This window comes from Condylura cristata, unplaced genomic scaffold, assembly GCF_000260355.1.
Source record: "Condylura cristata isolate star-nosed mole 26May11 unplaced genomic scaffold, ConCri1.0 scaffold00014, whole genome shotgun sequence".
In the NCBI taxonomy this organism is placed as follows: domain Eukaryota; kingdom Metazoa; phylum Chordata; class Mammalia; order Eulipotyphla; family Talpidae; genus Condylura; species Condylura cristata.
Genome location: NW_004567115.1, coordinates 35,540,267 through 35,557,551, shown reverse-complemented (window position 1 = coordinate 35,557,551; position 17,285 = coordinate 35,540,267). Strand labels below are relative to the sequence as shown.

Here is a 17,285-nt window from a genome sequence, read left to right as displayed (position 1 = left end):
TGATTACTGAATGCCTCATATTTTGATCAATACTCATTTCACAATTATGTTCTTTCTCCTTGGCTACTGACATCTAAAAATTTTCTCTGAAATCATGATTAATGGGGATATGAGGCATTAGGGAACATGTTGTAGGGAATGGAAGAATTTTGTTGCTCTTTTAAGACTTAAAATTACATGTGCTTTTGCAACTGAATAGCACCAAGAGAAGTTAAGATAGAGTTTTTCTCTCATCGTAAACTTAAATTTCTCATCTCTCCTAACTTATAATTTTCAGATGCTTACTTTTACTTCTAGGACCTTGGCAGAGAAATAAGGAAAATGAAACTTCTTTCCCTGTCAAATACAGTACCTATGTGGTTACTTAAATAAAATTCAAAATTTAGTTCCTCAGTCACAGTAGTCGCATTTTAGGTAGCTGATGTCAACTCTCTTACTCAGTACAGATACACTTCCAAGTAGGAACAATGGATACTGAACTGCAGTTTCTGATTAAATGGCATTTAAAGGGAAGATGTTGACATTAATGCTGAATTTTGTAGATGGAATATTAAAAAACTGATTTCAATACTGAATAGCAATACCGAGAACAGTTATTCATGAAAGTCCCTACCATAATGGATCAAAAATGTGTTTCCCTAAAATTCATATGTATATTAGGAGGTGGAACCTCTGGAAAGTGGCCAGGTCTAGATGAGGTCATATAGTAGAGCCCTTGTGATGACACTGGTCTTATAAGAAGAGGAAAAGCTGCCAGAGCAGCTTCTTATTGCCATGTGAGAATACGGGGAGGGTGAACATTTGTGGGTCATGGGGAGGTACCTCACAAAAAATTGAATCTGATAGCACCATGTACTAGGCAGCTGAGTCTCCAGCACTATGAGAAATAAATGTTGTTTAAGCCACTTACTCTACAGTATTTTGTGGAACCGGAGGTAAAACAGCTACTCATCAAGCAGTACAGACATTTTGCTAACTGTAAAACTGTGTCAGGATAGCTTAATCCTAAATTGTACCGTAATCTGCAAAATTTGCTATACTGATAGAAATGAAAAAATAAATGTTTACATAATTAGAGGTAATACAGTCATTAAGAAACTCAGATAAAAAGGAAGGCCCTGGAGTTAAGGAGAAAAAATTGCTAAAAAATTATTTCTGAGAACAGATATTTTTCATTCTCATTATTTCAGTACCAAATAAACTGTAATATAGCCTAGTCATCTATATTTTTGTCTACAGCTAGGCCACATTGCATTTCCCATAAAAAGGAGTACATATTTTTCAACTAGTTTTAAATATTAATCCCAAGTATGAATTACCTAATGTACATTTGATTTTGTAAAGTCAAAACCATGTTGGTTTTATGCTCAGAATAAGAACTGGAGCTTTGGTAAAGAAAAGTGTTAGGCCAAAAAGATGATTTGGGAATTATTTTAAACATGAAGAACAAAAGTTGCAGAACAAAATTTCAGAAAAAGTCCTGAATAGTTAACAGAAAAGACAATCTTGAGAAGACAGTCCTTCAAGAAGAAACTTATAAAGATAACTTATCAATAATGAGTAGAAACACAGTAATAGATTCTCCAGTTCTCTACCTATAGCAGTTATTTGCTAATCAATTATGGCACTTTTCTCCACAGATAGCTAGGTACTAGAGTTCGCATAAAAAATAATGTAGTTGCTATTCCAGGACCACACAGAATCTTTTATAGTAGGTCCAGGAGTCTTAACCTTTAAACATGTGATTTTCAGACCCCTGGCATATTAGTTTTCCCATTACCGGGGCCTATTTAAAATTTTCTTCATCAATTTGAAAATATACATTAATTTTTCTTTCCTGGACTTCCTTTTTAACCCCAAAATGTGTCTTGTTTGTACTCATTTAAAGTTTCTTAGTGTGATCTGACTGCGATGTGGTAAGCTGAATGTCTTTAGTAGACATATCAAATATTACTTAATGTCTGCTGTAAGTTAGTGTGTAGGATGTCAATGAAGACCTAAGTGTGTACTTTTTTTTATACCTTATACTCCTTCATTTATACATTAACTTTTTGGTGTTTGCTACCATATTCTGACTGATTTTTATAACTCATCTCAAACATCTCCAGTTTTTAAAAAAAGCTAAAACCCAAATATATCAGATATACTTGTAGCAACTTACAATAACCTCTTTTATTTACTGAATTTAAAAAATATATCTACATTACATGAATCATCATTAGCTTACATCATCAGTAGTAGCAAGGCTTTCACTGGGAGTAAGTTCTGAGTTTGATGCTATCCATGTACCAGAATTCACCGATTTTACATTATCTCCTTCTTTATCATGGTTCTCAGAAATATGTCTGGATACTATATCCTAAATAAGGAAGTACAGGATTAATTGACATAAAACATATATGTGTAGTCAGGAGTTTAAAAGCAGAAACGACATTTGTTCTTCAACCTCACAGCTTAACTGTAAAGAGATAACATCAAAGATAAAACACTAAAAAAAAATGCACAAAGACTTCACTGAAAAGCTACTTAAGTTTTGAGATATCTTAAAAACAATGTCAAGAAAGTACAGAGAAAACAGATCAAAATACATATGGAATCAGGACATACTTCAGTCTAAGAAAGCAACTAGAGAAAATCATGAGGGAAGGAGATACCAGACAGGGTAGGGACAAACGGTAAGGTACCAGATACCTGCAAGGCATATAAAGCCCTCTGCCTTAAGTAGTCAGTATTAAGTAGCTGAAGCTCATGGAAGAGTTCTATAAGAAAATGTGGACGAGATTCATTCTGAGAAATTAGCGTAGCGACTTCAGAGTAAATAGTATCCCGCAAAGCTTCAAACATGGAAAAATCACTCCCAGTTTCTGGAAGATACAAAGAGCAGGAGAATTTAATATTAAAGAAATACCTTCTTGATAATTTCTATTAACTTGTATCATTATCCTAGCTTTCAATTACTTAGAAAGCAGAACATTGTTCTCAATTTCAGGACTTTTAATATAAAAAAAGAAATGTTAAGATTACTACTATAACAATGTAATCTTACAAATATTCTAGTGTACATACACTGTATACTAGAAAAATATTTATGTGTACAAATAACATTACCTAACATTACTTAGATTATACTTATTTCATAGTAAGAAATCTGGAAAATTTTACACATAGGAATAATCAGTGGAACTGCTTAGCATTTTAGTAAAATAGCTAAATGTATATAATTTTTGTTTCTTGGTAATATGAACTTTATTACAGAAAAGATTTTGAAATCTGTTAATGGTGAGAACAAACTCAAATGTGTCAGTGAGACTAATATTCTAAGGTCTATCAAGTCAGGGGTACTAATTCTTTCTCAACTATCATGCTTTGATGAAAAACAGAATTTGCAACTATAATACTATCAGTCAATGTTACTATTGTCTTACTGACATACTATACAATGGAATAGGAAGTGACCCAACAGAAATTTCCAACTTCATAGACTGTAGGCATCACTATCATTTAGCAATAATGCTACTAAATGCATTGATTGATAGCACACTAGTATCACCCTTAAAGGGAAAGAATCATACCTTTCTATTTTTTAAGGATTTGTTTATTTATGCATACAGAAGTGGGGTACAGGTCAGAGGTGCAGAAGCGTTGAAAGGATTCATCAAAGACAGAGTGGGGAGCTGAACAGGCAGGTTGACCAAGTAAACTTTTGAGGGGAGTAGTGGAAGGGTCAGGAGAGGTCTGCCTGCCAGATGGTTCATCTCCCTGGCTAGGGATCCAACTCATGCTTAAGTGGTATGGCCATGCTTAAGTAGTGCTGCGCTTTAAAGCACTGTACCACCAGGTAGGGCATGGTCATACCTTTATTTCTAAGAGTGTTAGTTGGAAACTATTCCCATGCCTAATTTTTTATCGAAAAACAATCTTTTTTAAAAGGTGGCTTATCTAGACATCAAAATCAATTAAACTTTCTAGAACAATAGTAGAACCACATGTAGGGAAATATTTGCATTCTACAAAAATTGGTGATCAATTTCTGAGAAAAGGAAGGTAAACTGTTAAGTATTTTAATAATACTGTGCTTGTATGTAAAGATGCAAAAATAAAAACTTAATTCAGTATTTGCAAGAGACACAGAAAGTGCAAATATAGTCAATTGAGAAAACTTTCCACTAATCTGCTAAACTGTACAGTTAATATTTTCTGATCTCAATTTTCATAATAAAGACAATAATATACAACTTCCCTGTCTTGCCCCAGACATTTGTGCATAAAAGGAAATGCTATGTTAAAGTACTCAGTAATTTTAAATTGTTCACATGCAAAATAGTACTATAAAACTGATATTATAAGCAGGAACCACATCTGTACATAGTAGGAAGCCCAGATATGATTTCACATGTAAAGTTTCAATGTATGCACAATATTGTAGCTTGAGAAGTTAGTTTAGAAAATGTTTATGTCAAGATAAAAATACATGTGATAACATTGCTCATACTTCAGCATGTGATAATCATCGTAAGTCATATATCATTAAGGATTACATTATTCTGAAAGTATGAATTATGCCAAAAACGTTTCATTCCACCTTCCTGCAAAAAAAAAGTAGCAGAAATTTTTGCCACTTGCTCCTAGCTTAGGTTAGAGAAATCCTTGGTCTTAGGTAAAGCTTTCTCTGATTCTATCCTATTTGTAGCCTATTTTCAGAATTCTTTTCTTTAGAAAGGCCATTGATCACCTCTTCAGTTTTCTCTGTGCTAGGTCCTTGTTTCTTTTCCCTTTAAAATGTTCTAAATGTTCACACAGGTTTTTCTTTTTATTTTAATAGATATATTTTAAAAGTTTTATTTATTTATGCAGAACTGGAGTACAGGCCAGAGGTGCAGGAGCAGTGACAGGATTCACAGACACAGTGAGGAGCAGAACAGGCAGACTGACAAAGTACACTGCTGAGGGGCACGGGGGTGAGACAAGAGAGGTCTGCCGCACCTTATGGATCACCTCCCCAGCAGGGACAGAACTCGTGCTGAGGCAGGTGAGGCTAGCTTCACAGTGCTGTGCTTTAACGTGTTGCACCAAGGTTTTTACTGTCAACTCATGTACAGTTGCATGAGGCATTAAAAAATACTGGTAATTGTAAACCACACAAAACCTATGTAATGAAAATACACAGTATAAAATAATTTTGAATTCTCTAACAAATTATAGTTTTCCGTGATTTTTCTTTACATGGTTTAGCTTAGAGATTGTGACCGGTAACAGAGAAAAAAAAGCAGCAATGGCAACACAAGTCATGTAATAATACTGCAAATCAGAGCTAAAAATAACTGTTTCTAAATATTATTACTGCTTTTAAGCATTTAAAAATCATAAAATCAATGAAAAAAAGCCAAAGGTTTTCTCTTATCCATTTGCATGTGTTGATTACATGTACTAATAAGAAATAAAACCCCTCAAACCAGCCAATGTTATCAACCAAGAATTACAAATGAAAGGGTTCAGAAATTTAATCATGAACTCTTTTCCTTTTACAGTAATCAGACAGCATATATATGCATATATACACTAAGAGAAGAAAAAAAAAGTAAAGATTTTTAGGACCAATGGAAAAATTCTAATTAAAAAATGGCACCCAAACTAAGCAGATTGTTACCTGGTGCTTCACTGAATGCATTTCTGTTAGATTGCAGTAGTGTTCTCCTAGCATGTGCTGTGGGAAAGGGCAGACATAAAGATGAACATAAAATGGGGATGAACAGTAAAGACAGGATCTAAAAATGTGATAAGTGAATAAATATGAGAAATAAACATATTGTTGGCCTGACCTAAGGAAGATCCACACAATGTGTGGTTTATGCTCTATTTAAAGTTAATCTCATCAGCTCAAAAGATTTGCTATATATTTACATTAATGGCCATCAATTACTTATTGCTCACTCTTAGCAGCATACTCAAATACATGAAGCTCCACAGCTCCCGAGTGAGAAGACTCTATAAATCAGGACTAGTAGTCACAAGTTATGTTCTAGTAATGTAATGAAACTGTTACATACCAAAATGAATTATATGTAATAACTAAAAGTAACCTTTTACTTTTGACAGTGGTATGTACATACACAGAAAAGTATATTCATACTGTTCAAACATTTTTAATTCATACACACACAAAAAAAACCAAACCTGTGATTTTTTTTTAAGTGACATTAAGATGTAATATGGCCAACTCACTATTATTTCGGCAACTAATCCAAATGTACTAAGTTTTTTAATGTAGTTTTCTTCCCCATTTTTTTACTCTTTAAAATTATCACTGTTTCAAATGGCCAAAGTGGATGATTGGATTAAAAAGATGTGGTGCATATACACAATGGAATATTACTCAGCAACCAAAAAGGTAAACACATGCCTTTTGCAGCAACACGGATGGAGCTGGAAAGGATCGTGCTTAGAGAAATATGCCAGAAAGAAAAGGAAAAATGCCAGATGGTTTCACTCTTAACAGAGATAGAACAGACCCGGCAAGAAAATAATAATAGTGAACAGCTATATACCAAAGACATTTTATGGGGGTAGAGTGGGGAATGGGATCAGAAACAGTGGGGGGATGGAAATGCACTGGAATATGGTGATGGCACATGGGTGAGTTGGTGATGGGAAGCCCAAGGGGATTACAACTGAGATGGATAAATGCACAAGATGATGTAAAAATAAACTATTATATTATTCAAGAAAAAAACCCCACAAAACATTATCACTGTCAGATAGTGAAAGGAGACTAACGTAAAAGTTTGTTAAAATGTCAAAGTCAAGACAGTAATCACTTTTGTCAAAGATCTGAGATGTAACAAAGACAAGTATGAAAATTTCAGCTGTACCATTTCCTAGAAATGAAAATCTTGAAGTTATTTCAGAATACAAACATGTTTCTCATATTTTATAATCAATACTCATTATAAAGTGTTTAAAAGATGATACTTTTTCTTCCAGTTTTTATTCAGTTTTTTATGTAAACATAGCTGGAGTGATATGATTCAGGTAACACTGAAGTCTGGTTCCCTCCTTTGTGTTTCTGTAAGTTATACATGTATATATATGTAAATACCGGGTTGAGAGCTTGATTTCTGAAAAAAATAAGGAAAATCGTGCCGTTTTGTTTTCTAGCTGTTTGAGTGTTGGGGAAAAAACAGGTACCTCTCGCTGAACTTTCCTCATCTGCAAAATGGAAATGAAATCACTTAGGCTCAAAGAAGGTATTGGATATTTGTAAACATGTAGAACATGATGCAACTGGTGGCTGCTATTGAGTCTACCTTTACTGGCTTGTATTTCTTTGAGCTGCACTTATTCCTCATTTATCAGGAAAGCACTAATAAATAAGCTTAAATGACAGCAAATAAATGACTCCACTCATCCAATAAACACAGTGTTTACCATATGGCAGGTAGTATACTGATATGTGAAATACAAATATGAGAGGCATGTGCTGCCAGTGAAACAGGCAAACACTAAGGTGATACAGCCAACAGTGATTTCATTGGCTACAATAGAAACAAAAAGGAAAAATGTTAAACAAACCTGGCTTGGATTTCAGCAATTTTAGAGTGCCAGAATTAAGACTTCATGTAGATAGGAATCCAGCAGAAAACGGGCAACTAAGAGCAGAAAGTATGAGGCAGAAAAGATAACTGCTGAGATGAGAAGCTGTGTAATAGCTATGGGGGAAGGTCAGTGACACTGAGAGTCAAATTCAAGGCAGAGGGTGGTGAGAAATGAGTTTGGAAAGGTGGGAAGAATCCAAATATCTGTCAGCTATGTGTGTTAACTGTTTAAGCTTTCTGTAGGCATAGTGAAAGCATGGTTTTCAGCATGTTCAAAGTAGGAATTCCAAACTGTCAACTATCTTTTTTTGTTTAGAATTTTATCAAGATGTGTTAAAAAGTAATATCATAGTAGCACAAAATATTTTCAGTTTATATTTCTTGAGATCAAGGAATGTGCACAGGAAAGATGAAAGACCAATTTTACAATTTGCTTTAGTGTAACTTTTTAAAACCTAAGACAAAATCTTTAAAGCAAACCACAGGAAAAAACAAAACAAAACAAAAAACTCCAAACATACCTGAAGACATTTCTGTAGACCTATTATATTTTATTATTTTTTCCAGCTGCTCATGATTCTTTCTGCTGAATACTTTTGCTTGAACAGGCTCTTCAGTCTGGGCTGAATGTCTGTTCCTATTTTTGCAAGGTTCACATGTGCTAGACATACTGGCACTGTCATACCCTTGAGTGAAAAAAGTAACAACTGTTATCAGTTGCAACTAATTTAAAGTAATTGAAAGGGAAATTGATTTCCACAGTGTAAAGGCTCAGCTAACTCAATGTAGAATGCTGGGAAGAGTTAATATAAATAGAATATGCAACAGCATAATATGTGTTGGACATATGTTTGGAAAGCATGGGGGAAAGAGTAGGAAAGCCTAATATACTTCATTTGCCTTTGATGCCATCTTAAGATAAGCCCAACTCAAACTATATTGGCAGAATTATGACTTAAATTCTCCATTGGACTTCAACGTAGTAACTTTGCAGTAATAGGAAATACAAGGAAGAATCATCCAATCTATATAAAATATCCACTACAAATGTAAGAGTAATGGACATTATGTAAATATCTCTACCCTTTTATTGTACCTTGTGTGTCATATGGGTTAAAAGTACCACCCACAGGTATACATATAATGTATTCAATTATTTTTTAAACAGTAATTTGGTAATGGAAGGGTAGTAATTAAACTTTATTCCACACAAATTGGTTAAACTTAGCCTTTTCCCACTGAGTTAGAATGCATCCTTAAGTGAATCTGTGTTCATTAAGTTTTATTTCTGGGCATTGTTTAACTGATGTACTCTGTCCAATGCCTTTGTCATTGTCTTAGGCACAGCAGTTTTACAGTATGTTTAAGTGTTGTAAGGCAAGTCCTGCCTAGCTTCACTTTTCCTGTTAACTTGGACAAGTGTCTTATGTACCTAAGCCTTGGGATTCCTACTGGCCTCAGCCCAACCCCCTCCGTTGTGGAAACAGTTCATGGGTATGCAAAATGAAATTATGTTAAAAATACTATGTGAGGATATCTAATTTACGGATTGTAACCTGAGAATATAGTTGTTTTTATACTTGTTTAATCTTGTTTCATGTTTTTAAGAATATGCTATATAGATTCTTACAGTTTGTGAAATTTGTTTCCAAAGCCTACCCCCCTAACCTCAGTAGTTTTGAATTGCTTCCCACTTCCAGTTCTACCAAATACTACTGTCCCAGAGAAACATCTACACACTTATTTCATAAGCAGTCACCTTATTTTTGTTAGCTTTACTGTTTTTTCGTATCTTGGGCTCTTAGAGGAAAACATTTACAAGATTTGTTTTTCTCCTTTTCCAATATTTATCTCAATTACTTAAGTTTTAGTCACAATGCTTTCCAAACAATACGAAATAATGATTGTGGAGAAGAAATCCCTGTTTCTTAATTTCAACAGAAATGTCTTTGGAGTATTTCCATTTATGATTGTTATTTCCATTTATGATTGTTACCAGTGAATAACTCCAGCAGAGTGACCTAACTACTAATGTGAATTTCAGTTAGAATTTTCATTGGGAATTCAGATCTTATGTGATCTAGTGCTATCATGAGTTGTATCCTTTGACTTTATGATATAATAAATTATCTTGAAAGACTTCCTGATAATGAATGATGACATCCTATAAGCCCTATTGACAGCATGCTGACATTGTACTTTGAATCTCTCCTTTTTACATAAAGGTTTCTTCCAATTCATATGATGTTCCTGTAGTTTCCTCTGATAAGATAAATGAGTTTCTTTTAATCTTGACAAGTATAGTACCTTCTAGAATTGTAGCCCATACCTTTTTTGTGCTGGTATGGCTTAGCTTACTTCTACTCTTTGTGCTGTAAGATTCTAGAAGTCAATGTGGTTATTTTTTTGTGTGTATGTTGGTCTTTCAGTCTAGAAGTTTAGAAGGTTTTTACTTTTTCCTTGGAATTCAGGAATTTTATCAGAATACACTCAAGTGTGTGTGCTTTCCCCTTGACATCAGGCTGTTTTGATCTGCCATTCTGACCCTTTTTTAAGTAATTATTGCATCTCCACCTGCTTATTGTTCCTTTAAGTGTCAAATCTGTTGTGAAGCTTCTAATGATTTTTCCTATGATCATATATATTAGTACTTTTTGCTGTGTCATAAATCTTCTTGATTTTCTAGGTCATTTAAGTTAGGACTTCATAGCATTCATCTTTTTCTTTTTAAATAGTTACTGATGCATGAATGCAGAACTGGGGTGCAGGGCAGAGATGCAGGGGCAGTAAGAGGATTCACCAGACAGAATGGGGAGCAGAACAGGCCGACTGACAAAGTACACTGCTGAGGGGAGTAGTGGGTGTGTCAGGAGAGGTCTGCTGCACCATGTGGGTCACCCCTGTCGCTGGGGATCGAGGTCGCAGTAAAAAGGTTGAGACTCACTTGCAGTGCTGCGCACTTGTAGTGCTGCCAAGAAGGGCCTCATTCAGGTTTTTTCAAACGATGTAAATACTAAATGTGAAAATAACTTTTCCTGCTTGTTGAGAATGTTATAATTTAATCTGTGCAAGTATTGTTATTTTATTACAGTGTGTATTTCTGTTGTTACTGGATTTTACCTTTTCTGGTAGTCTGCTTTTCCATCGTGTCTCTGGCTGCTATGGCTCTTTTATCAGCATGTCACATTCACTGAGCTAGTCACAACTTACACCCTTGTGACAGCACCTAACTGCTGGGTCTTTCATGGTAATGTGCTACTTGGCAGCCTTGCTCCTAAGGTTAAGCAAAGTTCTGAGTAGGAAGTTGCCAGTCTCCCATAGATACAAAAAGAGGAACCCCTCCAGTCTCCTCAGCCGCAAAGTCAAATGCTCTCTCAGGTTCAGAACAGAGGATAGCACCTACCTTTCCAATGATACTCCTGCCCACGAATACTATGAAATGGCAAGAAGAGTGCTACTTGACTTTCAAGGAGAAAGGTGCCAAGAACAGGAGAGATTGCATGCATCTCCTCCAAACAAATTTTCTCCAGGAACCATAGATTTCTCATCCTTACCTAGACACTGTGAAAGGGCCAGCAGAACCTAGTGCCTTCTAGTTCAACACCCTTCAACACCCTTCAGATTGCAATTGCTTTGTTAGTAAACAGAAAAATTCCCATTATACACTGTCAACTTATACTCTGATCTCTTACTTGAATTCAACTTTCTGAATCTTCCTATACTTAAGGCCATCATTAAGGATCTGATTATCTCACTGTAATGTTACTCCACTGTCTTAAAACTAAAGTCTGGTCACTCATCCATGTGCACAAAACTTAATGGAGAAAGAGTCCTTGTGGTTATTTAGACTGCATACAAAATTGGCCCAGCAATAAGGATATGAGTACCTTTTAGGTAGGTACATATGGCCCTAATAGAGCCCATCTTCAGGTCTACTGCCAGCAGCTGGTTTCTAAGTAGCTCGTTAGGGTCTAAGTACGCCTTCAAAACCACTCAAGGTAGAGCGCCCCTGGTGACCTAGCAGTCTAAAGCTCAGTGCTATGGTGGTGAGGGCTCGCGTTCAAACCCAACTAGGGAGCCAGGTTCAGCGCAGCAGACCCGTATAAATCTCGGCTGCCTGAAAGTGGCTCATTTGTGTAGTCTTCTGTTTGAGTAATGAACTCTCTGAGTCTAAGAAAGGATGTCCTTTAGTGGGCACATCTCTTAGGTAGGCCTTACTTGGTCCAATGCTCAATACCCAGTTCATCTCTATTTCTATTAGTGAACAACAGGAGGGGCAGGAGGGAAACTATGAAAAAATTCAGGCAGAAACATTAGAGCCATTACACTGATAGTTCTATATACCATTTACCAAGAAAAGAGTAATGAAATGTAAACTATATGAACCTAATTCAAAATAGGAATAAGCCTGTAGCCAAATTATGTTTGTGATAACCAAATCGTACTTAGTTGAAAACCCCAAGAAGGTAAGCCATCACACTCAACCTGTAAGATCTAATTTTGAAAATTTAAGAATAACATGTAATTTTACTTCATTTAAGTATGCATCTTTATACATAAAATATACCATCATGTGCACTACAGTTAAGTTTTGGCCTGTTATTTCTAAAACACTGTCAACATATACAAAAAAATATGTGAAGAGATGATCCTGTTTACTCTGGGACAAATTAACTCAGTATCTCAAGACAGCAACTTAACTGGAACTCTGCTAGTCTATTTGTGATATCCTATGTCCTTCCCCATTTCCTCTCATCTTTCTATTTTCTCTTGATCCTTTACTTTTCTTATTGTCACTGAAATCTGGAAGGCTTTCTAATCTTGTATTCATCTACTTCCATTACCACTTCCTTTAAGACAAATATGTCTTTTCCTAAGATGTGGCTATCCCTATTTCCATAAAGAGAACAAAGTCACTATAGATTAGTGGCTGGGCCTAGCTCAGTGCTTCTCAGACTTCAGTATGCATAACATTCACATTAAAACATCTGTAATCTTGCTACCATGCACGGACAAAAACAGTACATACTCTATTCAGCTGGTATAAGGTAGGGCTCAAGGGTGCATTTCTAGCAAGTTCCAGAAGATGCTGATTCTCTTTGTCTATGGGTTCATATTTTGAATCGCAAGGATATAGCTGACTAATTTGATTTTGCTATGTCAGTAAGTTACACTCTATGCATCAACTTGATTTGGCTATCAAGTCTTCCCACACCAGACTGAATCACAAACTGCCTGTAAACAAGTTACAAAATGTTTAAGTGTTATTAACACAAGCACATTCAAATTAGCTAAACGAGACAATAAGGAGTAACAAGTTAGTGTTTCTTCACATGTTCATATGACGAAAATGTTTTTTTTTTTTTTGTGGGAGCAAAGTACTATGGAATAAAAAGTTCAATGAGTTATCCAAAGGCTCTCCCAAAGTAGCCACTGTTATTTATATGAGTCAATTCTTTTAGTGCCACCAGAGATTACTTTTTTTTGGAGAAAGCAGTAGCTGTATCTTCCTGCTTCTTCCATACTAGAAAATGATCTCAAGGAAGATAATGTCTATGATGAGGAAAAACATAATCCCTTTTCAGATTTACTTATTTAGTCATAACATCAGATTCTATACAAAGGTGTAGAGGCAGGAGCCAAGGATAACATGAAGTACTGAAATGAAAAAGTATTTTTTTTTTATAGCCTGTTTTTCACCAGATTTTTTTTCAGGGGTTTCATTACTCCAAAATGTCACCAAAGTTTACAAGTGGATTTCTTACTACCTTTAATATTCTTTGTTGTTAAATTCTAAAATATTGGTGATTTTTCAAACTTTTCTTAATATAGGTCTAAAATAGTTTATTCTTAAGCACCAAATATTCTCATTGAACACAGAATAACCAAGTAAAGGTATAACCAAAAAGTATGCCTTGTAAATTTGAAGAAACAACCTTTAATAGTATTACATTTTAGAGACTGCAGTTGGTAAAACTATTTTTTACTTAGTGCTCGATTTCAGAAAATTCAAAATCATAGAAAAGATATATTTTTTTAAAGTGGCATGTAGGTAACACTAAAACAAGACACTTTTGTATAACAATAATTAATGACATGATTCAATAAAATGTGTGTATTTTTTTAACCTTGTTAGGGTTCTGTTCCCCAAAGGCTATGAGTAGCTTCATTTATATGACATTCAAAGATTGCAATGTGGTTATTAAAGGTTCACATTTCAAGGATTTAATTAAAGTCCAGACAATGAAAGTGTTGGATGTATAATAAAAGGGAATAGTAAAACTTGGACACATTGTTAACTTTTAAACAATACACAAGATTTGGAAAACATGAGTTTTCCAAATTATAGCAGTTACATATATGGGAAATATGACATTTGGTAAGCAAGAAAAGAAGAAATTCCATATTTTAAAATAATTATATTTGATAAATTTGTAAAATTACTAAAAATGGCTTTTAAAATAGCTAATTAGTACCTACCCTTTAGTCACAAAAATATTGAGTATGTCAATATGCTAGATTCAGGTTACCCACATTTTACATGACTCAGTATTCAACAAATTTCCATACTTACCAATATTTTTAGTTCTGCTTCTCAACTGAGTAGAATGTCTCTTCTTACTCTTTGACTTGGGAGTTTTATCTTTAGATGCCAGGCTTGCCTGTGCAGATGCTTTTCTTGTCTTGAATGTTTTAGTTACAGTTGCTGGATCTACTGGATCAGGCATACTGCTAAAGCTTTCTAATGACTCTTCATCAAACTGGTGTCTTCTCCTACTAGTGTCTGACTGATTTTTGCGACTATTATTAGTAGGTTTCTCTACAGACACTGCAAATCCAGTCTTGGTAAATGGCTTTTCTACTTCACCTTCTTGATCATATAGATCATATAACCATGGTGTCCTACTGTTTTCCATCTCCTCTTCAGGCTGTTTTTGATTCCTTACCAATGAAAATAAGTTTTATAAATTACAATGATAAATTTCTGTATTTACTGAAAACTCTAGCTCTAATTAATTTAAGTTAACTAGATATAGGCAAATAAAATCAACAGGGTATAAAACATTTTCACAAAAATTAGTCATTACACAAAAAAATATTATATAGGCTAGTACATTAAATTACAATTTTGTTTTGATCTTTTCTCTTAGTACATCATTTTTACTGGTAAAGTTGCAAACCAAAGGTTTGGCATTCATGAGGGAGAGTAGACAAGAAAAATTAAAGGAAGACAAGACAGAAAAGGAATAAACAAAAAACTTGAAGAAATAGCTAAGAGCTCTAGTAGAGGATTTGGGAACATATAGAGATCCCTAAAGAAGTTCCAAAAGAACCATAATATAGCAAAAACAAGTGGCCATGCATCTAACAAATTCTCCACATACTGGTTAAATTCATGCTGCTGGTCTAATTCTATTTTCCAATTTTTTTTTTAGTGGTCCATTTTCCAAATTTTATCTGCTAAACATTGACATTGCTTTGCTTAATACATTAGTGTTATTCACTGGTCATCAAAGTTTAGGGAAAATAAGCAAAACAAAGTTAAACAGTTTCACAGAATTTCTTGAAACTTTTTACTATGCCATGGGAACACAGTGTACAAGAATGTGATGAGGACAGTAGTATTCGACTCATGCAAGGGTTAGCAAATCTCCGAACTACAGGCCAATTTTAGCCTGCTACTTATTTTTGTATAGACTGAGTGCTAAGAGTGATTTCTTTGCATTCTTAAATAGTCGAAAAATAATCAAGTTTGTGATACATAAAAATTGTAAGAAATTCACATTTCAGTGCTTAAGTTTTACTGGAATGATGCCCTTCACATTTGTTTACTGTTTTGTGTTCTTGTGCAAATATGAATGGCAAAAGTGGATGGTGAAAAAAAGTGAATGACAGAGGTGAATTTAATGATACACAGTAACCTGCATTATTTACTATCTAGATGTTTAAAAGAAAATTTTCTAACCCTATCTCATGACTACAATGTTTCTTCTGACCTCTTTTAGTTTAGGAAACTCCTAGTAGCTGAGATTTGGGGAAGATATAAGGTCCACTCTGAAGCCAATCAAATTATCTAAAATGATATTAAATATACATATCCATCCTTTTTTACTATCAATTCTAAATAAAATATGTATAATAATGAAGGTAGGGGCTCTTCCAGTAGGAAAGTCTACATTATGCTTTTGATAAATGCTTATTGTTTATGCTAGACTCATAGAAGCATTTCTGACTGGCAGCTGTGCACTAAGCACTGAGGATTAGAATAAGGGCAGGCAGGTTAATCACTGGACACTTAGCGGTGACTTCAAAGTTGAATTCTAAAAGGTTTTGGTTAATCAAGTAAAAAATAAAATAAAAATCCTTGATTTCAGTTATTATGTATTTTGATTTTAGTTCAAGAGCCTAAATCACACAACTAAAAGGAAAACCTACATGAATTACATAAAGGTCTAGGAGAGAAAAAAATCATATACTTCTGACCTTCAATTTTTTAACCAAAGGTTTTTTTTTTTTAAAGTAAGTAGTGATAACAGTAAAACTCTACACACATATACATAGTACAACTCTACACACACACACACACACACACACACACACACATAATTTTTTCCAGCCAGTTGACTAGCAATCATTTTCTGGATTAACAATCATTTAAAACACTGTATAAAAATGCTTGGAAAATCTAGTTGAATTGGCTCAAATTAGTCTTTCAAATTATTTGAGTCAAAAATTACATTTGGGGAAAGTTTATTAAAATTAACAAATGTGAGAAGCAAAAAGAAATCAGTGATTTGATATCATGAATCACTAACATTTCCTTGACTAACATTTATTTTTATAATCTAACAGTACTCAACTTTACATTTGGAAGGGGTCAGGAACCAATTTTAGACAGGGGCAATGAAACTACAGAAGTCATCATTTTACAACTATCCTCTAATAATTAGTTTTAGTTTCTAGTCCTAAATCAGTGAGTTGGCATAAATAACTGTAAAGGCAGACATCAAATCAAAGTCAAAAAACATAATCAGGTCATATTCTTCCAGAATGGATTTTATGGGACACCCTGATTAAAAGCCAGGGTTAACAACAGGTATGGTAATACGTGAGATATCTGGTAAGATACACAGTTTCACAACCCTAACCCTATCAAACCAAACTATCAAAACAAACTTCCTGTGTCTTCAAAGTACATAAAATCAGATATAATAACAACAGTGGTGTTTAAGCAAACAATGGATTATGTTTTAGTCAAATACCTTTGTTTTTCTGCTCCAATAGAAGAACTGCTTTCAAATGGTTTTGGAAAAGCCATATACTCTGTTTTCCCTGAAGGATTCTGGGCTAAAGGTTGCTGATGTTCATTAGGTGTAGAAATATTCTGAGGAAAATCCCCCAAATTAGAAGAAAATAAAGGACTGAAATTCATACCTAACACATAAAAGGAAAGAAGCAGTGTTAGCCTTCATATGAAATTAAGGCAGTTTTAATTAAATGTGCTACTCAAATCTAACAAAATAAAAAATTGTTAACATTTATTCAATCATCTGTTTACAACTCAGCCCACTATGTTTTTTTTTTTTTAATTAAAAAGTTTATTTTTACATCATTTTTCACATTTTTTTTCATCTCAATTGTAATCCCCACGGGTTTCCCATCACCAAATCACCCTGTGCCACCACCATAGTC

The 17,285-nt window shown here is 34.3% G+C and overlaps 1 protein-coding gene across 11 annotated transcripts in view; it reads right to left on the bottom strand.

Annotated features, from left to right (window-relative positions):
* Nucleotides 1-17,285, bottom strand: part of PCM1 (pericentriolar material 1) — a 74,801-nt gene that overhangs the window by 17,287 nt on the left and 40,229 nt on the right. For 6 of the 11 annotated variants that reach the window (XM_012724894.1, XM_012724892.1, XM_012724893.1 and 3 more), the window contains 6 exons: nucleotides 16,856-17,027; nucleotides 14,167-14,534; nucleotides 8,114-8,278; nucleotides 5,648-5,704; nucleotides 2,692-2,864; nucleotides 2,228-2,359 (listed from right to left, as the gene is read on the bottom strand). In XM_012724894.1, coding sequence (XP_012580348.1) covers nucleotides 2,228-2,359; nucleotides 2,692-2,864; nucleotides 5,648-5,704; nucleotides 8,114-8,278; nucleotides 14,167-14,534; nucleotides 16,856-17,027 — 1,067 coding nt within the window. The remainder of the gene's footprint in view (nucleotides 1-2,227; nucleotides 2,360-2,691; nucleotides 2,865-5,647; nucleotides 5,705-8,113; nucleotides 8,279-14,166; nucleotides 14,535-16,855; nucleotides 17,028-17,285) is intronic. The other 5 variants (XM_012724896.1, XM_012724902.1, XM_012724901.1 and 2 more) reach the window with 3 other exon arrangements.